Consider the following 24413-nt stretch of genomic DNA (forward strand, 5'->3'; position numbering starts at 1 on the left):
CGTATATCACTTTTCACCACTAAATCACAGTGAAACAGATATAAATGGGGAAGCACACATGTAGTTCAATTTCTCACAAAGTGCTTACTGATGCAGTTCCAGGAATGCATTGTGTCGTAAGAGCAGAACCACCTGCAACAATTGAAGGATTAGTAAGGGATTACCAGCTCCAGGGAAAAGACAAAGGGCTCTCCTTTCCCAGGGTTGTCAGAGCTGCCTTTTGTCATTAACTTCAAATACACTGAATGAAAACATGGAGGTAGATTCACAGTTGCAAGTTATCAACTCCTAAAGAAATTTGCACAGAGGACTGAAGGAAAAGGATTTTAATACCAAAAAACACAGCCAGAGGCAGAGGAGGGAGTGGCATGGAACTTTTTAATTTGGAAGGCAAAAAGGTTACACTTCGTGGAAGGCAGAAGCTGTGCTAACAAATGCTTATTACAAAATTGTTCTGGCCCGGAAGGAACCTAGGGAACTTCTCTAGGCTCTCCACCTGCACCCCAAGGAGTTGGTAGTGAGCATAAATCTGAAGAAAATCCATGTGTCCAGCAAACTGCCATCTCAAAGAGCTCTTATCCAGGGGAAATTAAAAAGTGAACCTGAAAGAAAGAAGCAGAGAGGTAAGAAGAGATATTCATGGTTTCTAAAATGTCTTGTGATACTACAGACAGGGCCTCAAATCCTTTAACCTAAATTCTAAACCCGTATAGACAAAGGCAGTTACAGGGTTCCCCAGTTCTGGAAAGTATTTAAACCAGGCTAGAACAACCAAAATAAAGCGAATATTTTTCAATGAACATTTTACAGAAGTATCCATAAAAACTAATGCTCAAATCTCAATTCCAAGATAGAAATGACTTGGAACTGTAGACGCAGTTCTAACGCTGGCTCTACAATTAATCAGCTGTGTGACTTCATATAAGTCACTCTGACCTTCCTGATCCACAAACCCTCTTTGTGGTGAGAGGGCTGCAACTTAACCTAAAGAACTTTTCTGGATTTAGAAAGCTTATAAAGCACTAATTTATCATTGGGGTGGGAGTGGTGGGGAGTGGAAGAAAGAATTTGAAAAACCCAGAAAAAGATCCCCAACCTCAGGTTTAACAAAGGACCAAAAGAGAAGGAATAATTTTCATTTAAAAGTAAGACTATTTTTGGCAAGAACGAGGTAGAGAATAACCCCAAGAGAAGTGGCTTTCTTTCTCACCCCTCTGGGAGGGCCACCCACACAGTGTGCTCCAACCCAGTGTGGCCAGGGGTGACCCCTTGGCTCTAGGCGCCCCAGCGTCCCCAGCCGCAAGCAGTGTGCCATCTTCCGTGTGTGTCATGACTTGAGAAATGTTGGAAGATACTACCTTTCAGAAGAGGGGGGCTACCCGCTACGTGAAAGGGCACCACCTTACTTTGTGTATTGGTTCAGGCGATCTGGAGATTCTAGCATCAGAGCTTAAAGGAAAGATCTTAGACTCCTAGCCAGATTGTCATTTCACTAACAATGGCACTTACAGAAATGCTACATAATTGCAGAATATTCCTACATCAGTGGAATTAGAATATGTAAAACAAAGAGCAAAAATTGGGGAGCAAAAGTGATCACAGTGCCAAACAAAGAACAAAGATCTCCTGAAACTCACCTATTCACTCCATCAAATTTCTTAAGCAAACTCTCTGACAACAGACTATCACATCAGTGCTAACAGCCAAGGTGAGAGAGGACCAGAGCACTGGCCACTTCCGGGAAGAGCCCTGACCCACTGAGAATGCTAAGAGAAATCCTCATTTACTAAGAAAGTCAAGTTTTGCGATCTTACGATATTAAAACATTTAAATCTAAGACATTGGGACTGGTCCATCTAAAAAGCAAGAAAATGATTCATGAGAGTAAATTTCTTTGAAAATGGTTTTCAGAAAATTCCTATTTACATAGATCTGCTCCTTTCTTTTAAGGCAAAAGTATATTTACCAGACAGTATTCTAAAAGCAGAGCTTCTAGGAGTCTTTGAATTATTAGCTCAACAAAACTGAACGATTCACCAGGTCAGAAGAATGATTTCAACTGTTAACCAGGGGATAAAGGTTTCAGGAAACTGACTAATAAAGTTTCCTCCCCTGATAACAAGATATGTAAAGTGGAAGCCACCTGCTGAGGAGAGTGAGCATGGCTTCTTCCATCTATCCACCCGAGCAGGAAAGACAGCACCATTCCATCAACCTGTTCCCGTCATCTCAAGAGAAAGCAAGGCACAACACAAAGAACTATTCAAAATACTCACTCTCTGTGAAGTCACAAAAGATGATGTCAGACAGGGGCATTTCCATTTGGAATGTCTGCTTCCTCAGCACCATCTCTGTTCAGACACCAGCACTGAGCAGATATGCTCAAATACCAATTTTCCTTCAAATCCATCTCATCCTAGATTCTACTCACCCAATTAAAACTAAAATTGGAGAAAATAGGAATCAACGCGCATCTAGTCTTCTCATCTTACAGATGAGGCAACTGCCATCTGAGAGTCTGACAGATCTGTCCAGAGCTGTGCTGTCCAACACCAAAGCCACTGGCCGCACGTGACTATTCAAACTGAGTTAACATTAAATAAAATTAAAAATTCAGTGTCTTAGACGTCCCTGGCGGCCCAGTAGTTAAGACTCTGTACTTCCAGTGCAAGGGGTGTGGGCTCAATCCCTGGTCAGGGCACTAAGATTCCACATGCTGCGGGGTGTGGCCAAAAAGGAAAAAAAAAAAACAGTGCCTCAGTTACACAGCCACATTTCTAATGTTTAATAACTAACTACATGTGACCAGTGGCTACCATACTGGGCAGCTGCAGACTCAAGTTTGCCCAAAGCAAAGTTCTATTGGACAGCGCTGGCCCAGGGTCACCCTCTTGAGATAAAGTCAGGTTTCCTGATGTGCATTCTCCTCCATTTCTTCCAGATCATATTAAAGATGACTTATTGTGCAGAAACATTTACCTCTAAGTTTTTCCCATTTAAAAAAGAGAAGCAACTTTGATACTGTTAAAAGAAACCTTCTAACAAGACATATATATTTATCATCCAAGTCTTTGAACACTATAGAGAAGAAGGAATATAAAAGTTTGGAGTAAAAATGTCAGTTAATGAGTTCCTACTCAGTCACTTATTAGTTCCAGGCCCTGGACAAATTAATTTAAATTTCATCAAGGTTTTCTTACCTCATGTATAGAAAGGGATTACTACTATTTGTCTACCTCCATCCCAGCGTGCTGAGTGCCATGCTGAGTGCCAAAGAATTGATGCCTCTGAACTGTGGTGTTGAGAAGACTCTTTAGAGTCCCTTGGACTGTAAGGAGATCCAGCCAGTCTATCCTAAAGGAGATCAGTCCTGAATATTCATTGGAAGGGCTGATGTTGAAGCTGAAACTCCAATACTTTGGCCACCTGATGTGAAGAACTGACTCACTGGAAAAGACCCTGATGCTGGGAAAGATTGAAGGCGGGAGGAGAAGGGGACAACAAAGGATGAGATGGTTGGATGGATCACTGACTCAATGGATATGAGTTTCAGCAAGCTCCGGGAGTTGGTGATGGACAGGGAGGCCTGGCGTGCTGCAGTCCATGGGGTCGCAAAGAGTTGGACACGACTGAGCGACTGAACTGAACTGACCCCAGCATGAGCTGGGGGATGACACAGGTTGATGTGTATAAAAGTGCACGTGGAATGTGTGAGTCCTGCAAACCTGGTGATGTGATAGCGGTACAACATTCAACAAATGTCTAATTTTGTAAAAGGCTTTATACAAGCATTGTGCATTTTTAACTTTTTACCATCCTGATGGATGATGAAAACCTGGTAATGTATAAAAAGCAAAAACTAAAGGAAAAAAGCAAGGGAAAAAAAAGCAAAGCTCAGCTGAGGATCTACACAGTGTGACCCTCCTCAAACACAAGGGGACTATCATGAATACTATTAATCAGAGGCTTCAACAACTGCAAGAGACTCTGATGACCACCCAGGCCAATTCCCTCCCTGTAAAGATAGGGGAAATGAGGGCTCAGCAACAAGCTTATTTCTCCAACTAGTTAACAGCACAGCAAATTCTACAGCACAGGTCTTCTGACTTCTAGTCTCCTGCTCGTGCCCCACTCTACCACCCTTCATGCAGACTGTTTCCTTGGCTTCGTTCTTCTACAGCACACTCCTCATGTCTGAGCATCCACATAACTAAGGATACAGCTATGTTATACAGCATTTCTTGTTGCTGAAAATGATTTACACACCAAACATGCACTATGACTGTTAGCTCTGTGCTAAGCTCTAAGGTCCCTATTCCCTGGGCATTTAAGAGTCCAGTGGGAGAGACAGGAAAATGAATGGTTTCGTAAGTGTATGGTAAGTGCAGCATTAGGGGCAGGTACCGGGGACTGTGAGAGCCCCAAGAGGCTCCTATGCAACCTGGGGGCAGAATGCCTTGCAGCAGGAATCATCTGAGCTGCAAGGGTAGAGAAAATGAGGCAGGGACTTCATAAACACAAATCTGTAGCAGTCCCCTGGCGCTCCAGTGGTTAGGACTCAGCACTTTCACTACCGGGGCCCAGGTTCCATCCTAGTCAGGAACTAGGGCTCCATAAGACACAAAGCTCAGCCAAATTTAAAAAAACAGAACAAAATTTAAAAAAAAATAATAATAATAATAATCTACCTGATAGTCCCTCTTTTTTTTTTTTTTTTTTTTTTTTTTGCTGGTTTTCAATGAACCAAATAAAAAATAGAGCAAAATCACCAATTAAAAGTCATCAGTTATCAGGAGTTTTTTGTAAAAAAAAAAATAAGCAGATTCAAGGTTTTAAGAATAGGTAAAAAACTAAGCTCATTCTCCAACCAAGGAAAAAAAGGGGGGTTGAAAAAAAGACTATGCTAACTCAAAATGTTTTCTACAAATTTAGAGTATTCCCCTTTTTCAGAACTTATCTGATGGCTAATTCAATAAAGGTGAAATGTCACAGAGAAAATGAAATAGAAACTAACCCCTCACACACACACAAACTTAAAGCTGGCTGCCAGGAGAAGAGCAAAACCAGGCCTCAGTTCAGTTCAGTTCAGTCACTCAGTTGTGTTCAACTCTTTGCAACCCCATGGACTGCAACACACCAGGATTCCCTGTCCATCACCAACTCCTGTCCATCAAGTCAGAAACAGGTCTAGAATAAGCCAAAATGGGAGCTCCTGAACTGACAAGAAAAATAAATAAAAAGTACATCTGTGGGCCACTGTACACTTGGTCTTCACATGTAACAAAATCCCATGGTCACTGTAAGGTTGCATGCCCTTTTGTGCCTCACTCGACACTGCCCACTTCTGGTCAGAATGTAAAGCAACCCCCACCTAACATCTAGGCCCACCTGGAGCTCTGCTGCCCTCCTGTGACTGGAAAGAAACTAGGTTTTATCGCAAAGGTATTTGTGGTCTCTTCCCCTAAACTCAGTTTCTCTTTTGAGCTTGTAGTATACTCTCAGCAATGAAATCTACCAGCCACTAGGTGGCAGTAGAGCCTAAAAAAATCACATTAAGATTCCCTTTAGAGGTAATTTTCTAGATTACTACAGTACTGATATTTACTGATGAATTCGAAAAGCCAACAGCAATTGCTTGTTGGAATATAATTCCCAGAGTTATGTCTCCTTGTAGCACCCTCGCTTCAGCCAGGATTAAACACTATGAATTTTTAAAGACAGCAACAGAGACACTGATGTATAGAACAGTCTTTTGAACTCTGTGGGAGAGGGACAGGGTGGGATGATTTGGGACAATGGCATTGAAATATGTATAATATCATATATGGAACGAGTCGCCAGTCCAGGTTTGATGCACGATACTGGATGCTTGGGGCTGGTGCACTGGGACGACCCAGAGGGATGGTAATGAGGAGGGAGGAGGGAGGAGGGTTCAGGATGGGGAACACAGGTATACCTGTGGCAGATTCATTTCGATATTTGGCAAAACCAATACAATATTGTAAAGTTTAAAAATAAAATAAAATTAAAACAATAAATAAATAAAGTCCTGCAGAAGACCCTCCACCATAAAAACAAAGTAACACTAACAAGGTTTCAGCACAAGCTGGTGGCCAACTATCTCCCCCAGGCTAAGCACACTTCCAAGCGCAGGTCTGTCCCTTTGTCAAAGCCCTGCTCACTCCTCCCCCTGATTCGGGGAGTCATCAGGAACTTCCCTTCCCAAGCTGTGATCCAATGTAGCTAAGTCTCTCTTCCCTTCCGAACACTTGAGGTAGGCTGACATTTTCCGAAAAGAATTTCACAAGGAGACATGAAAAAACAAAACAGGAAATATTCACCTGTAGTTATGTAAATCTTTAAATATTCAAATCTACTGAATATGATGCATTCAAAATAGACTTACTGCCACCTAAGTGCCAAATACCAACACTTTAGAGGTGCATGGATTCTCCCAACTCAGAAGCTCACTGGGAGCATTTTTCCTTTTTATAATAATTTTTTAAATATTATGAAGTCTATTCTTAAACCTAGCAATAGCCACCTATACCAGTGTTGCCAACTGAACAGCTACCTTTTACCACAGGTGTCTCACTCTGCTATCTCTGGACATGTTTTCAGGGGGCCACAAAGTCTGAAGTTTGGATAAGGTTGTGTTAACAGTAGTTTTTACATATTTATAAACTTTAAGAAGACAGTAAAGTCTTACAGCAGAGGGAAACAATGGGGACTGGAGGGATTCAAAGGAACTTTAGCTTAGTTTCTGTTCAAAATCTGTTCATTGCAAGTAATGAACATGGGGGTGTTATATTATTCTCTGTACTTTTCTGTATTTTTAACATTGCCATACAAGCAAAGAAAGTAAGTAATAAAGGAAAAGACGGTGGTAAAATAACTGTGGCCACATTTTAAACACATTTCTCTGACTGTGCAATTGTCAAATACTTTATAATAAGCAATTTTTTTATAAGCAATTTTTTTAAGAAGGGTGATTTTTTTTTATATATGTATTTATTGACTGCCCCGGGTCTTGGTTGCAGCACGCAGGATCTTCAATCTTCATTGCAGCAGGATCTTTAGTTGGGATACAGGAACCTCACTTGTGGTGAAGGAACTCTTAGTTGTGGCATGTAGGATCTAATCTCTGACAGGGATTGAACCCAGCCCCCTTCACTGGGAGCATGGAATCTTAGCCACTGGACCACCAGGGAAGTTCCTATAATAAGCAATTTTAAGCAAAAATTAGGGCTTCCCTGGTGGCTCAGATAGTAAAGAATCTGTCTGCAGTGCGGGAGACCCAGATTTCCCTGTGTCGGGAAGATTCCCTGGAGAAGAAAATGGCAACCCACTACAGTATCCTTGCCTGAAGAATCCCTATGGACAGAGGAGCCTGGTGGGCTACAGTCCGTGGGGATGCAAACAGTCGGACAAGACTGAGCAAGTAACACAAGCAAAAATAGAGATTAAAAACATTTTTTTACATCAGACTGGATTATCAAACTTAAAAGATTTCCAGTAAGGCTCTTTGAATCTTAGTTTCCCGTTCATAAATGGAATTAGCAAGTTTATCCTCAAGAGGTTTGTTCTGAAAATAAAACAGAATAAGAAGCACTTAAAACCTGATCCATGTGAGCATTCACTATCTGCTAACTTCCTTACTTCTCCTTGAAAACATTTCTTTAACTCAATGCCATTTTCTTCTGATCTGCCTTTTTCAGAGTCGCTGCTGGTTTTAAATACTACCCCAAAATTCACAAAAAGCAGTACGCTATATATGTTTATTCTTTTTATACCCAACTCCCAACATACTTGGCAAAAATGGAAAGTATTAAATTTTTGTTGTACCCTCTGATATAAATATTGAAAACTCACTTAAAAACCATTTTTAAAAGTGTTTTAGGACACTGCACATAGAACTGAATTAGAAACACAGAAAAAGAGCAGAAAAATGTCTATTTGAAGATTGAGAGCAGGACAGTATACTGTATGTCAAATGAAAGATCTCTGGGAAAAAAAAACCCTGATGAGTCCCCCACAGAAGAATTTCTCTATGAATACACCCTCTATAGAATGATTTAACACTGTAATCTGGGATTGGAAGATTATGCTGTACCCTGGACCTATAATTCCCAGCTGAACAGGTGGCCCTAGGTCGTTAATATGGTCTGTAGTATGCAGACTCAGTTTCTGCTGAGCCTGCTTTTTTGTCTGTTTTTGTCATAATTTTGAAATACTAAGCTCTCTGCAGCAGAGTCCTCTTCCAATCATGACAGCCCTAAGAAATAATTTTTCATGATTTGGTATCTCCCTGATCCTAGAGAACATCCTTGGACTGTATGCTCTGTCCCCTTGTTAAAGCATACACCACCATGACTCATCTAGAAAAAAGTAAGGCATTTACTTTTTAGACTAAGGCATTGCTCTAAAGTAAGGCATTGCTTTTAGAGGAAGGCAGTCAGAAGACTTATGACCTTTCCAGCATTTTTACTATTGGAGCCCAAGGGTTACTCAGGACGTTCACAGGTCAATGAAGGTCAGTGTTTTTGGCTAAGTTTTCCACCTGCACTGAAGAAGCTGTCATTGGTCAGACACCTCGCCTGCGGCCTCTGCTCCCAGAAAGCATGGCAGCCACCTTCTCTCAGCCCCCACAGCACTTTGTTCAGGTCTTTAGCATGGCTCTAACTGCTGTGGGTACATGCTTCTCCATTAGACTGTTCACTTCTTGAAGGCAGGAACTATGTTTTCCTTTTCTTTGTATTCCCAGTATCAAGGCATTGACTGGCATATGAGAGAACAATTCAAGTCCTGATCAGGTCTCCAAAAAATTCAACTGTATTAGGATAGTAGAAAGAAGTGGTTCTCAACCTCTTTCACTGATATAAACCATCTCTGTCAACTTAACTATTGCCAAAAGTGAAACTTCACCTGAACTAACAGAACTGTTTTTGAGACAATATAAAAAATGGAAAGGCTTTATGTAATATACTAAGGAACTGATTGACTTATGATAGAAATTGAAGTACAGTCAGTCACATTATTACATTTACCTTGCCCATGGCTGTTGTAACTCATGTGTTAGATTTCTGATTAATACAAAAATGACAGCTTTCCAAGTACAACAGAAAGAGGTTGGGCCTCTTCCCCCAGAGACGGTAACATTTCCTAAGGTTCTCTTTTCTCTACCCCAATAATAGCAACATTTAATTCTGTAGGGAAAGGCAGAGAATAGAGTGCATTTACTCATCAGTAGGCAACATAGGATATTGGAAGAGCACCACTGGACTAGTACACTGCTCTGCTACCACTGAGCTGCATGGCCAAGGAAACCCACTAGACTGTTCTGGAACTCTCTTTCCTCATATATAAAATAAGTATTAATACAAAGTCAAGTGCTTCTCAGAGCTTTAGGATTCTGCTTAGGAGGGAAGGATGGAGGGGAGGGCATACTACACACGAGGAGAGCCCAAGCAAAGAGGGCTTTTCAACTCTGTCAATCAAAACAACCCTGGCTCCTCTGCCATTTTATATATTGAGATTCTATTTTTTGGGCTCCAAAATCACTGAAGATGGTGACTGCAGCCATGAAATTAAAAGGCGCTTGCTCTTGGAAGAAAAGTTATGACCAACCTAGACAGCATATTAAAAAGCAGAGACATTACTTTGTCAACAAAGGTCCATCTAGTCAAGGCTATGGTTTTTCCCGTTGTTATGTATGGATGTGAGAGTTGGACTATAAAGAAAGCTGAGCGCAGAAGAATTGATGCTTTTGAACTATGGTGTTGGAGGTGACTCCTGAAAGTCCCTTGGACTGCAAGGAGATCCAACTAGTCCATCCTAAAGGAGGTCAGTCCTGGGTGCTCATTGGAAGGACTGATGTTGAAGCTGAAACTCCAATACTTTGGCCACCTGATGTGAAGAGATGACTCATTTGAAAAGACCTTGATGTTGGGAAAGATTGAGGGCAGGAGGAGAAGGGGACAACAGAGGATGAGATGGTTGGATGGCATCACCGACTCAATGGACATGGGTTTGGGTGGACTCCGGGAGTTGGTGATGGACAGGGAGGCCTGGCGTGCTGCGGTTCATGGGGTCGCAAGGAGTCAGACACGACTGAGCAACTGCACTGAACTGATTGAGATACTTAGGAAATAAAAGAGCTCTACTGCTAAAAAAAAGGAAAACTGACAAATGAACCAAACAGCATCTCATTTTATATTTTAAGGTGTTTTCCCAAGCTAATCCAATTTTCCCATTAATTTTTAATTTAGCACATATATTAGCAAGAAGCTGTCATCATGAAGCTATCATTCATTTAGCATATACTATACATGTATCAGGTGTAAGCACTATACTAGGTACTATGGGAACAATGGCCCAGCACTTGAAGTCATCTGAAAAAAAATTATAGAGCAAAACTAAAACCAAAATCTACAATTTATGTCTCTTCCAAGATCTCAGAGTCATTTTCATGGGGCTATTGGTGCAGAAATTAATGTATTAGCTATAAGCAAACTCCCATTTTCTGCTATCTTAATGATTTCCAGAACAGTGAGAAGAGAAGGCAATGACCAAGATCAGCAGAACTGATGAATCATGATGATATTAACACAAACTTTGCAGACCAATATGGAAAATTCTGCAAACCTCTCATCAGCACTATGGGAACTCTGCCAACCATGTTCAAAACCAGCCCTCCAATCTCTATTCCTAAAACCAACATCATGTGATAAGTGCTAAGATCATCACTTACATTCTTCTAGTCTCCTCCTCCTCAGTTAAGTAAACAGGAATGATTCAGCCAACGAAGTTCATGACGACAAGGTGAAGGATGGTGCTGGCAAAGAGAAAATCAGCAAAGGCTCGCTCTGGGGAGATGCCTTGGAAATCCGCCTTGTTTTGTGGGTTGATCTGTATTCTCAGACAAACTGTACAAGAACAAAAACACAAAAATGATTATCAAGTATGTAACACGTATGACTAATGCACATACTCAGACCCTCTGACCCAATAATTCTATTCCAACAGAAGTCATACCTAAGTCTATCAAAAGACATGTACAGGAATGATACCCATGGTGGCCCCCAAATGGATGCAATCTAATATCTATCAATGGTAAAATAGAGGGTGTTCTCCAGCAGTTCAGTGGTTAGGACTCAGCACTTTCACTGACAGGGACCCAGATTCCATCCCTGGTTGGAGAACTAAGATCTCACAAGTTGAGCAACCCCAAAAAAAAAACAAAAAACAAAAAAAACCCCACAAACAAAACAGTAAAATGGGTAAATTAAGGCATATGCATACAACAGATACCATAAAGCAATGAAAGAACTTCACATCATGGATTTCCACAAATATCATGATGAGCAATACAATCCAGACGCCAAAAAGTACATTCTTATGATTCTACTTCTACAAAGCTTAAAACCGGCCAAAAACAATCTACAGTAATACAAGTCAGGATAGTGGTTTTTAATCTTTCACAGGAGAGATGACTTGGAAAACATGCGGAGAGACCTTTAGGGTGCTGGTAATGTTCTATATCTTGATGTGGTAGTGGTTAAAAGGGTAAATTTTTTAAAGTTCATCAAGTTGTACACTTAAATTTTCTGCTGTTGTTTGTTAAAGGGAATAATATGACTTCTCAGAGTTAAACTAAAAATCAAAAGCTTACTTAGAAAAAATATATATACAACCAGAAAATCTTGAAAACTCTCTTATCTCCTGACTTAAGTTTATAAACTTTTTAAGATGGAGATGTAGTTGAGGTAGTAACAAAGAAGGCAGGCTGAGACCAAGTTATAAAACTGTGAATTATTTCCAACAGAACATGTATATTAGACAGCAGAGATGCGTATCCACGAGGACCTCACAGTTATAATCTTTGATCTCCCAGTTCTAGCAACTGTTGGTCTCAAAAAAGGCAAGAAATCTAAATTACATATAGCTCTGACAGAGAACTCTCCATTGCCACCTTCTGTACCCTTGAAGATTACAACCTGATACTGTAGCCACAGTGACCATCTGACATGAAAAGAAAGTTCTAGGGATACACTTTTCCAAAATATCTTTATACCTGTGACAAATGATTACAGAACTTAAATTTACTTCAGGCTAGCATCTGTTCCCATCACTTCATGGCAAATAGATGCAGAAACTGTGGAAACAGTGACAGACTTTATTTTTGGGGGCTCCAAAATCACTGCAGATGGTGACTTCAGCCATGAAATTAAAAGGCGCTTACTCCTTGGAAGAAAAGCTATGACCAACCTAGAAAGCATATTAAAAAGCAGAGACATTACTTTGTCAACAAAGGTACGTCTAGTCAAGGCTATGGTTTTTCCAGTAGTCATGTATGGATGTGAGAGTTGGACTATAAAGAAAGCTGGATGCCAAAGAATTGATGCTTTTGAACTGTGGTGTTGGAGAAGACTCTTGAGAGTCCCTTGGACTGCAAGGAGATCCAACCAGTCCATCCTAAAGGAAATCAGTCCTGGGTGTTCATTGGAAGGACTGATGCTGAAGCTGAAACTCCAATACGTTGGCCACCTGATTTGAAGAACTGACTCACTGGAAAAGACCCTGATGCTGGGAAAGATCGAAGGTAGGAGGAGAAGGGGCTGACAGAGGACGAGATGGTTGGATGGCAACACCGACTCAATGGACAGGAGTCTGAGTAAACTCCAGGAGTTGGTGATGGACAGGGAGGCCTGGTGCGCTGCAGTCCATGGGGTCACAAAGAGTCAGACACAACTCAGCGACTGAATTGAACTGAGCATCCATTTTACCACTAACCAAGAGAAGGCAATGAACTGAGATCTAACCCAAAGGTCAGAAAACTACTAGACTAATTCTCAAGAGTCCATCACTATGGCAACAGAGTTGTCATTATGCTTAAACATGGAAACAGTCCTGATGTTTTCAGGAACCTGGACTCTACAAAACATGAAGGACACTGACTGAAACAAGGGTGGCCAATTAAAATCTGCTGGGGCAAGTACAGCTTGCTTCATCCATTTGCCAGGGCAACTAGCAACATCTATTATAATGTTTAAAATGTTGCCACCTTTTAACTTAAGAATTTATCTTACAGAACAAGGACATTCTAACAGCATGTACCTAAAGCTGAAAAAAAAAAGTGAAAACAGTCCAAATGACATCAAGGGATTATTTAAATAAATTACACTACAGACATGCAATAAAACCCCATGCAATTATTCAAAAGAATGAGGTGAATTCTCAATAGGTTGACAGTAAAGATATCTAAAATACATTAATTGAAAAAGAGCCAAAAATATTCTACTATTCTATTCCATATTTCTCTTCAAGTAAATATATTTTCTCATTTTTCTTGGAATGTAGGAAAAAATCTGGGGAAAGAGATACCAAACACAATTAACAGTGGCGACTGGGGTGGAAGGTGGGAGTGGAGTAATGCTTGAGAATGGGGGACAAAAGTAAAGAGAAACTCCACATGAAGGTAGATAAGGAAATGAATTGATGTTACCATTTTCACAATCACAGTAACCGAACTTACTTCAATAACAACGTAAGAGTCAGAATCTTGCAGAGATGCAAAGGACCCTGAATGTCATAGAGACCAACATCCCTTACGATGCACAAAATGCCCAAGAGGTGGTGGGGATGGGTATGCCAAGAGGGCTGCGTGAATCAGCTGGGAATCATTTCAAAATATACTTACCATTTCCAGAATCTGATAAGTCATGTCCAGGTAGAGAATTACAAACCATCCAGAGCCTGTGTTATCACAGAGGCAACTATCCCCCACATGCAGGGGTGAAAAAAAAGGCAAAGAACGCCTGTTCAAAAAGTGTTAGTCTCTCAGGCATGTCCAACACTTTGTGACCCCATAGACTGTAGTCCATAGAATTCTCCAGGCAAAAAGAATACTGGAGTGGGTTGCCATTCCCTTCTCCAAGGGATCTTCCCAACCCAGGGATCAAACCTGCATCTCTTGCATTGCAGGTAGATTCTTTACTGTCTGAGTCATCATGAAAGCCCTCTGTTCAAGAAACAACCCCCCACATACAAATAGTCTCTCCCTGAGCACTTCCAAAAATGGAAACGTACTACCTCCTGAGGCAGCTTGCTCCATTTTAGTGGTTCTAATTTAATCTCCTTAAATGCTCATTTATTCAGCAAAATATTTACTGAGCATCTACTATGTGCCATGCAGTGTGCTAGGATTTTGGCACAGAATAAGACAAGAGTCTGGCTCCCAAAGAACTTACACTTCAATGAAGAGAAACATAATAAACAAAAAAAAAAAACAAATAAAGAAATATGAGGTAGAGATACGTGCTCTAAAGAAAACAAGGTAATAGAAGAGTGACTAGGAAGCTATTTCTTATTTGATGGTAACAGAAGATCTCTCTAACAAGGTGCTATTTTAAGACCAAAATTTGATAGGAGCCAACTATGGAAAGATCTAGGGGCAGAGCGTTCCAGGCAGCAAGAACAATGTTGACATGCTCTAGGTACAACATGTCAGACTGACTAGACTCATGATCAAGGGCAAGAGGGGGACAAGGGCCAAATCCAGTGGGGTTTTGTAAGCTTCAGTAAAGACTCTGGATGTAGTTCTAAGAGCAATGGAGTAATATTCCTAAGTTTTGAGTAAAATAATCTGATTTACATTTTCTAAGGATGGTAGAACTGCAATATAGAGAATGGTTTGCAGAGTTAAAGAAACAAAAGAGTCATGTAGAAGCCAAAGAGCTTGGGCAATGGTAATAAAATGGACAGAAGTGGAGAGATACAGGCTGTGTTTTGGAAAAGGGCTTGCTAATGTAATGGATGTGGGAGATAAGAGAAATCAAGGCATCAAGAAAACCTCCTAAATTTTTAGCTTCAACAATTTAACCAACATTGACACTATGTTCTGACTGGTGAAGAGAGGTGGTTGGGCCAGAAGGTTCAATTTGGAGTTGTGTGTTAGACATCAAGTGAAGATGTCAAGTGGGCAACTGGACTTACTAATTTGGAATTCAGGGAACAGGTTAAAACTGAAAATATTAACGTGGTAGTTGCAGTTACATAGGTATTATTTACATTCACCTAAACAGAGAAGGCAATGGCGCCCCACTCCAGTACTCCTGCCTGGAAAATCTCATGGATAGAGGAGCCTGGAAGGCTGCAGTCCATGGGGTCGCTGGGGGTCCAACACGACCGAGCAACTTCACTTTCACTTTTCACTTTCATGCATTGGAGAAGGAAATGGCAACCCACTCCAGTGTTCTTGCCTGGAGAATCCCAGGGACGGGGGAGCCTGGTGAGCTGCCGTCTATGGGGTCACACAGAGTCAGACACGACTGAAGCGACTTAGCAGCAGCAGCAAAGGAAAGAAATAGAGACTGGGTCTGGAACCACACCCTCAGACCGAGAAACACCTAGCACAAACAGTAGGAAAGAAAAACCAATGAGGTGAGAAAGAACCATCAGGAAGAGTGTGGTGTACAAGTTTTGAGAAGTACTTCATTCACGCAGAAGGACGCAGCCAACTATGTTAACTGCTAAATGTTGCCGAGCATTCAGGCAAGGTGAAGTGTGTGCCATTAGATCTGGCAAGATGGAAAGAGTGGTTTCACTGTAGTGGTGGGGAAAGACCACCAACAAGAGTGGGTTAAGAGCAAATGGAAAGTCAGGAAGCAGAAACAACTAGACTATTTTTTCAAGGAATTCCGTGATGATGGAAAAGAAATGGAACAGTAGCTAGAGGGGTATCTGGAGTCAAATTAATTTTAATTGGATTAATTAATTATGCTCTAATTAATTAGAGCATATGTGTATGATGGGAATGATCCAGTGGAGGGAAATTAATGGTACAGAATGCAGGGATGATTACAGAAGCTGAGTCCTTGAGTGAGCAAGAGACATCAAGATGCTCTTCACACGTGGAGGAGGTGGCCTCTGATAGGAAAGGGATATATCATCCACCATCACAGGAAGTCAGAGAGCAGGGGTACAAGTGGAGGTGAGCTGCTATGATTCCTTGCTGGGAAAGGGAAAGCAAAAAAACAAAGCAAGATCAACTGAGAATAAAGGAAAAGAGAAAAGACAGGTGAGAGTGCAGAGAGAAACTACGAAGCATATCTTGGAAAAGCAAACATATTAGGGAAGTGTTACAGGAGCACTATTCTCACCAATACTTCTCCATCACTGCACCACATCCATGTACTTGCCTGCATCTCCCACCAGATTATAAACCCTGTGGGAGTAGAGACCACATCTGCATGTTCCATAGTTAAATTCTCAGTTCCCTGCCAGGAAACCTGACATATAAATGTTCAACATTCCTTAACTTATCAGAGGCACGCTCACAACTGAATATCCATTATTAAGCACTGATTGATGAACAGAGCATTACACACCTACAGAACATGGAAGGAAGACTTAAATCTCAAGAGCCAGGCAAGGGCTCAAAGGGAAGCAGCACTTGAGCTGTCTAAGAAGTGAAGGAATTTTCCAGGCAATCAAACAAAGGTAAAATAGCTTAATACACCTTGGAATGTTCAGGGAATAATAAGTAACACAATAATACTGGAATATAAAATACAGAGGAGGTGGAGACAAGAGAAGAAGCTTGCGATGTGTCCAGAGCCAGATCATCAAAAAGCCTCTACACCATTAAAAAATCTTTTAAATTTCTCTTTGGATACAGACACATTTTCTGTGGGGAGTAGAACAGTTAGATCTGCAAGTCAAATCAAGCCTGCAAACATAGCGGAAGAGGGACTGGAGGGAGAGACAAGAGGCTGGGAGATCAATAAGGAAGATTACAGTAGTCCAGATAGCAGATATTGAGAGCCTGAGTGACAGAAGACAACAGCTAGCAATGGATATGAGATTTAGAAACAGGACTGTCAGGCATAATGCTGCCAAACTCCCAATCTCTTTGATAACAGTTATGGGCCTAGGAATCTAATAGATAATTCCCAAAGAAACACTGGACTCCAGTCTTCACAGCCAAAGAGCTGCCATGAGAAAGAAAACACTCTGAATTAGGCCTCCTTGTCTTTCAAATTCAAGCCGTTTTGGATCTATAAACCAGGGGAAACAAAACTTTGTTAATTCCAAAAGTATTTCATAAAGATTAGAAAACAGAATAGACAAAAGCTGTGAAACTACTTAAAAACTGATTTCAAGATCAAAGACTTATTTTAAAGACAGTCTTAATGTTTTCCACACATCCCTCCTAAATAGCACTTTAAAGGAGCAAAAAGAGGTATTTCAATCAAGTAAAAAAGGAAAAACTAGAAGGGCTGCCAACACTGGGATGCTATTCTGAAAAGGGGACAGGTGTCTCTTCTAGAGATATCTAACCACAAGATAAACAGTCAGCTGCTGAGGATGTCTGAAATCTGTCTGGAAGAGAAAAATATTCTATCATTGAAGTCCTCTACACTGTAAACTGTTGATCAAAAAAAAAAAAAAAACAAACAACAAAAAAAATTTCTCAATGGCAATTTTCTACCTCTGGCTCCTTCTTGAAACCATGGGTAAGTCTCCCCAGTCATGAGGAAATAGAAGAAAACAGATCATTTTCATTGGGCCCAAATAATATCAGGCTTTAAAAAAAAAAAAAAAAAAGTGACAGGATCCTGTACTGATTTATAATGTACTAGTCAATTTCCAAACAGCATATGCTAAATAACACATGCAGAAGGGATGGAAGAGAACAGACTACCAAAAAGAAATTAAGGGAAACAGGTTAGAGAACTTTCCCCTCCAATTTATCCTACACATTAACACCAATTTTAAGTCTCTCCTTCATTCAAATCTAAAAACATTTTTAAATGTTTTAAATGCTTAGACGCATTCCTATTACCTACAGGATAAAATTCCTTGGCCTGGCCCTCAAGGTTCTAGCACCCAGAACTACCTAATCTTTCCACATAATCGCCTACAATTCCCTTTCTCAGCCAAACTGACATCCCCCCTTCTCTTCCAATAGATAGAACAACTTGGGGAAGTTAGAAACCCCAGCACAAGAAACAGACACAAGGCAGCGGTGGATTTAGTAAGGTCAAAGGTGTCAAAAGAAATGCAAACAAAAAAGGACAAATGGGACCAAATTAAACTTAAAAACACTTGCACAGAAAAGGAAACTATAAACAAAAATAAAAAGAAAACCCTCAGAATGGGAGAAAGCAACGGACAAAGGATTAACTTCCAAAATATACAAGCAGCTCACACAGCTCAATATAAGACAAACAAGCCAACCAAAACATGGGCAGAAGACCTAAACAGACATTTCTCCAAAGACGCATCAGTTCAGTTCAGTTGCTCAGTCATATCCAACACTTTGGGACCCCATGGACTGTAGCACGTCAGGCCACCCTGACGTCCATTACCAATTCCCAGAGTTCACTCAAACTCATGTCCATTGAGTTGGTGTTGCCATCCAACCATCTCACCCTCTGTCATCCCCTTCTCCTCCCACCTTCAATCTTTCCCAGCATCAGGGTCTTTTCCAGCAAGTCAGTTCTTCAAATCAGGTAGCCAAAGTATTGGAGTTTCAGCTTCAGCATCAGTCCTTCCAAAGAACACCCAGGACTGATCTTCTTTAGGATGGACTGGTTAGATCTCCTTGCAGTCCAAGGGACTCTCAAGAGTCTTCTCCAAAAGCATCAATTCTTCAGCACTCAGCTTTCTTCACAGTCCAACTCTCACATCCATACATGACCACTGGAAAAACCATAGCTTTGACTAAATGGACCTTTGTTGACAAAGTAATGTCTCTGCTTTTTAATATGCTGTCTAGGTTAGTCATAACTTTTCTTCCAAGGAGCAAGCGTCTTTTAATTTCATGGCTGCAATCACCATTAGTGATTTTGGAGCCCAAAAAAATAAAGTCTGACGCGGTTTCCACTATTTCCCCATGTATTTGTCATGAAGTGATGGGACCAGATGCATGATCTTAGTTTTCTGAATGTTGAGCTTTATGCCAACTTTTTCACTCTCCTCTTTCACTTCCATCAAGAGGCTCTTTAGTTCTTCTTCACTTTCTGCCGTAAGGGTGGTGTCATCTGCATATCTGAGGTTACTGATATTTCTCCCGGCAATCTTGATTCCAGCTTGTGCTTCATCTAGTTTCTCATGATGTACTCTTCATATTAGTTAAATAAGCAGGGTGACAATATACAGCCTTGACATACTCCTTTCCCGATTTGGAACCAGTCTGATGTTCCATGTCTAGTTCTAACTGTTGCTTCCTGACCTGCATACAGATTTCTCAAGAGGCAGGTCAGGTGGTCTGGTATTCCCATCTCTTTCAGAATTTTCCACAGTTTATTGTGATCCACACAAAGCCTTTGGCATAGTCAATAAAGTAGAATTAGATGTTCTTCTGGAACTCTTGCTTTGTTGATGATGCAGCAGATGTTGGCAATTTGATCTCTGGTTCCTCTGCCTTTTCTAAATCCAGCCAATAAACACATGAAAAGATGCTCAACATGGCTCATTATTAGAGAAATGATCTAAAGAAATCAAACAACAATGAGGTATCACCACCTCACACTGGTCAGAATGCTGCTGCTGCTGCTGCTGCTGCTAAGTCGCTGCAGTCGTGTCCGACTCTGTGCGACCCCATAGACGGCAGCCCACCAGGATCTCCCGCCCCTGGGATTCTCCAGGCAAGAACATTGGAGTGGGTTGCCATTTCCTTCTCCAATGCATGAAAGTGAAAAGTGAAAGTGAAGTCGCTCAGTTGTGTCCGACTCAGTGACCCCATGGACTGCAGCCTACCAGGCTCCTCCGTCCATGGGATTTTCCAGGCAAGAGTACTGGAGTGGGGTGCCATTGCCTTCTCCGCTGGTCAGAATGGCCACCATCAAAAAATGTATTATACAAACAATAAATGCTGGAGAGGATATGGAGAAGAAAGAACCCTCTTCCACTGTTGGGAACGTAAACTGAGGCAGCCACTATGGAGAATAGTATGGAGATTACTTTAAAAACTAGGAATAAAACTACCGTATAACCCAGGAATCCCACTACTGGGCATACACCCTGAGAAAGCTGTAATTCAAAAAGACACATGTACTCCAAATCTCACTGCAGCACCATCTACAATAGTCAGGACATGGAAGCAACCGAGATGCCCATCAACAGATAAATGGATAAAGAAGCTGTACATACATACAATGGAGTATTACTCAGCCATAAAAAGGAATAGATTTGAGGGTGCTGAACTGAGGTGGATGTACCTAGAGCCTGTTACACAGAGTGAAGTTAGTCAGAAACAAAAAAACAAATATCATATATTGCCACATATATATGGAATCCAGAGAAATGGTACTCATGAACCTATATGCAGGGCAGGAACGGAGAGGCAGACAGTAGACTTGTGGACACAGCAGAAGAAAAGGGTGGGATGAATTGAGAGAGTAGCACTGAAACATATACATTACCATGTGTGAAACAGATAGCTAGTGGGAGGCTGCTGTGTAACTCAGGGAGCTCAACCTAGTGATATATGAAAACCTAGAGATGGGGGATGGGAGTGTGGAAGTGGGAGGGAGTTTCAAGAGGGAGGGGATACAGGTATCCATATGGTTGATTCACTCTGCTGTATGGCAAAAACCAACACAACATTGTAAAGCAGTTCTCCTCCAGTTAAAAATAAGTTTTAAAAGAACAAAATTTAAAAAGTAAAAAGAAATGCAACCAATACCCTTCCACAGCAACTATGAATTGCCCTGAATCCTTTTTCCTAAAGCAATTTTCATTTCTTAGACCCAATTACCTATTACTCAACAGCTATGAAATCACAATCCCCCACAAGAACTCCATTACTCCCTCTCACTAGGCATTTTCTTCAATGACAAGCCATCAACTTCTCATTGGGGAGGAAGTTAGGGGGTCTGCCAATTCAATTTTAGCCACAGCAGCCTCAAACCCAAAGACATGGCATAAAGAAAAATAAAATTCTTCTGATTGTATCACACCAATAACAGAATTATGAGAATGAAAGCTGAGTTCAAGACAGTAAAATAACAGCTTCAGAGTTGGGTTTTCCGTTTTAAAAGTTTACCAACTTCAAAGCTGTGTTAAACTTAAGTTAAAGATGAAATGCAGTTTTCCCTGGACCAATATAAAGTGAAGTGGATCACCAGGTTGAGGAGCAGAATGAAGGTGTTTCTAGATTTAAGTCCAGTTCTTCGGCGGCTTTTTCGCGTTAGGTACGACAACTTGAATGAGCCTCAATTTCCCCACTCACAAAAACACAGCAATGCAGATTACCCTCACAACTTCAGAAGGCGGTGGTCTGATACAGAACCGAGTACTGTGGAAATAAAAGTAAAGTGAAGTCGCTCAGTCGTGTCCGACTCTTTGCGACCCTGTGGACGGTAGCCTAACAAGCTCCTCCGTCCATAGGATTTTCCAGGCAAGAGTACTGGAGTGGGTTGCCATTTCCTTCTCCAGGAGATCTTCCCGACCCAGGGATCAAACTGGGGTCTCCCACATTGTAGGCAGACGCTTTACCTTCTGAGCCACCAGGGAACTGTGTGGAAATAGAAGTACGCACCAAAGCAACACATTATTATTGAGATCACTTATAGAATCATTACCCGCTAGGATGAAGCTCCCCACACAAGAGATGAAGCCCGAGAGGAAGGAGTTGAAGGGGAAGGTCCCCACGAGGAGACAATAACCGAATTGCAGCGCTCCAGTCAGCAGTATATACAGGAGGTACGCATCCAACAACTTCAAACGCTGAGGTGTGGCGCTCAAGTACTCTTCTAAAAACCGCGAGATGACCGACAACACAGACGCCGACATGGCTACAGTCGGCTACAAGCTGAATATTCCCGCCGGCCTACCCTCAAACTCCTAACTGAACAGACCACCACACGGGATATAGGCTTGGCGCATGCGCACAGCTAATATGCAAGCTCCGCCCTCCTCGAGTTGCCACTTTGCGCAGGCGTATAGGCCGGCCAAGGCGCGAAACAAGTGATGCGCAGACGCAGAATACGTCTACGGCATGAGAACCACAGCCAGAGAAAGCTAGTGCGCCTGCGCAACGGATCTGTCCCGGAGCTGGAGACGTGTACTCTTTTTGTCCTGTTTCCGCCGTCGGGTTAGTGACGCCCACAGTTGCTCTAGCAACAGGGTAGCGTGAGAGGAAGAGGAGGACAGGTTTTTCAGCGGACAGTGTGGCTACCCGAGGGTTCCGGCTTTCTTTGGTTCTTGGGCGTCCTTATTGGATCTGCTTTAAGTCAATGTCTGGCGCTTCCTGGGTTTCGGTACCCGCTCGGCCCTATATCTGTTAAGAGCACTGACTGCAGATGCCTGTCCCAGATCATTAGAGGAACTCAAGTTGTCCCGCAGTGAGAACCACCGGAGCCGGTCACTGCGAAGGCATCAGTTTAGACTTGGTTATTGCAGAAGGCAAGTGCGGTGCGAAGGTGCGGGAACCTCCGCCAGGCCCTGAACTCGATTTGGGAGCTGACCTCTTGAGGACGCTTAGGAATAAGCGCGGTAAAACCTAGTCCCGCAGGTGTTCATTCAATCAGCAGACATTTATTGGACGCCTCCTCCAGCCCCCATTTTGCTAAATCGTAGGTCGTTACGCTAAGAGTTGGACACGACTGAGCGACTTCACTTTCACTTTTCACTTTCATGCATTGGAGAAGGAAATGGCAACCCACTCCAGTGTTCTTGCCTGGAGAATCACAGGGACAGGGGAGCCTGTTGGGCTGCCGTCTATGGGGTCGCACAGAGTCGAACACTCCTGAAGTGACTTAGCAGCAGCAGCAGGTCGTTATGCTAGATTCTAGGTATCCTCAGGGAAATACGATATAGTCTTAAAAGAGCTGGTGATGGGCAGGGCGGGGAGAAAGTCCATTAAATTGCATAAGGGTATATGATGAAGTTTGCTGCTGCTGCTAAGTCGCTTCAGTCCTGTCCGACTCTCTGCGACCCCATAGACGGCAGCCCACCAGGCTCCCCCGTCCCTGGGATTCTCCAGGCAAGAACACTGGAGTGGGTTGCCATTTCCTTCTCTAAGTTTAGCAGCCTTCTAATCCCAAACTATCATCTTGAACCTGTCGTACTATCCAGAATGACAGCTCTGAAAGGCCTGTAAGAGCATTGCCTGGTGCCTGGTTCAAACCCTACCAGCTCCGACTTATTTTGCAGAGGAAACTATAAAGGTTTAAGGGTTTGTATTTTAACAAGTGAGATCAACTATTCATATCTAGCATTTTAACTTTTTTTGAAAAATAAGATATACCTTAATTTCTGGCATTTTCTGCGTTTTAATTTCATATGAATCTGACCTTCCAGACCTAGTCTTTCTCCCTCTGAGCTACAAGTAGTACATGAACCAGGTATTTTTACAGCTTACATTTAATAACTTTGAACTATTCTAGGCATTCAAGCAAAATTCCTAAAATAGCAAGTTTCCTTCATTCATTTTCACTTTTTATTTGTGTTTAAACTGGAACCAAATGAGCATCACAAATGTACTGATTAACAGTCGTGAGCAAAACCTTGCTTAGTTCTAGAAAGAAGAGATGTAATCCATGTCCTCAAAAAACTTTATAATCTATTTGAAGATATATTCACACTCATGGAGATTTACACTGTTATCAGAACTTCAATCTAAACTCTCTTATATTGCTGAGAAAAAAGTGCAAAACCATGCCAGTTCTGAATTTCAATATAAGGCAAGAAGCCTCAGTTTCTCTGACAAGTTGAAACTTTCTCCCTGCCTCATCAGTAAGTAGGACGATAGCTTCCTCACCAGTATTCAACTTCAAACTTGAAAGACTAGGCAGATGCTGTTTAATCATTTAGGAGTGGATTCCTGAGGGGAATCATCCGGGCTCCTTCCAGTAGTCTCTCCCTTACGTTTTGTCTACCTTTGATCCTTATCTACTATCATCATTAGCATCTCCACAGGAACTCCCAAAGGGGGAAAGCGCAAGAGATGAAAAACATCAAATTCACTCACCGAATACATCCTTTTCCAAGATCTGCAAAGTCAAACACCGATATAATGAACTAAAGTTTTCTCGACTACCTAAAACAGCAAGTAGTCTTCTGTGTTCAGTTTATTATTCTGTTAGGGGAAGCACACTGATTGAAACCGCCCACCCTGGCCAGGCACCATAGTAACTATTTGCATGAGATTCTGGTAAGGAATACGGAACTAATAAGCCACCACCAACTGAAAGAGTTCGGGAAAGGTCGAAAGGAGACACCGCGTGTCCGTCCACTTCCCAGAATCCCTCTCGCTAGCATCCATCTTGGCTGAGCGATGCGTGTGCCACCAGGAAAGACTCTGAATTAGAATGATTGGCCAAAGACCGACCACCTGGAAACTAATCCCATCACCATAAAACCCGAGACTGCAAACCACGAGACAGAGCAGTTCTCCTGGGTTC

General features: G+C 41.8%; 1 protein-coding gene across 2 annotated transcripts; it reads right to left on the reverse strand.

Annotated features, from left to right (window-relative positions):
- Positions 1-360: 360 nt before the first annotated feature.
- Positions 361-21922, reverse strand: DAD1 (defender against cell death 1). 2 transcript variants are annotated; one of them, XM_006077837.2, is made up of 3 exons: positions 21591-21922; positions 10751-10925; positions 361-602 (listed from the first exon to the last, which is right to left on the reverse strand). In XM_006077837.2, exons 1-2 carry the CDS (start codon positions 21799-21801, stop codon positions 10795-10797), a joined length of 342 nt encoding a protein of 113 aa, XP_006077899.1. In that variant the 5' UTR covers positions 21802-21922; the 3' UTR covers positions 361-602; positions 10751-10794. The 2 variants fall into 2 exon arrangements, with proteins under 2 accessions (XP_006077899.1, XP_006077900.1); XM_006077838.2 differs by lacking the exon at positions 361-602 and adding an exon at positions 7458-7585 and having other exon boundaries at positions 21591-21911.
- Between the last annotated feature and the right edge of the window lie 2491 nt (positions 21923-24413).

Source organism: Bubalus bubalis, chromosome 11, assembly GCF_019923935.1.
Source record: "Bubalus bubalis isolate 160015118507 breed Murrah chromosome 11, NDDB_SH_1, whole genome shotgun sequence".
Lineage (NCBI taxonomy): Eukaryota > Metazoa > Chordata > Mammalia > Artiodactyla > Bovidae > Bubalus > Bubalus bubalis.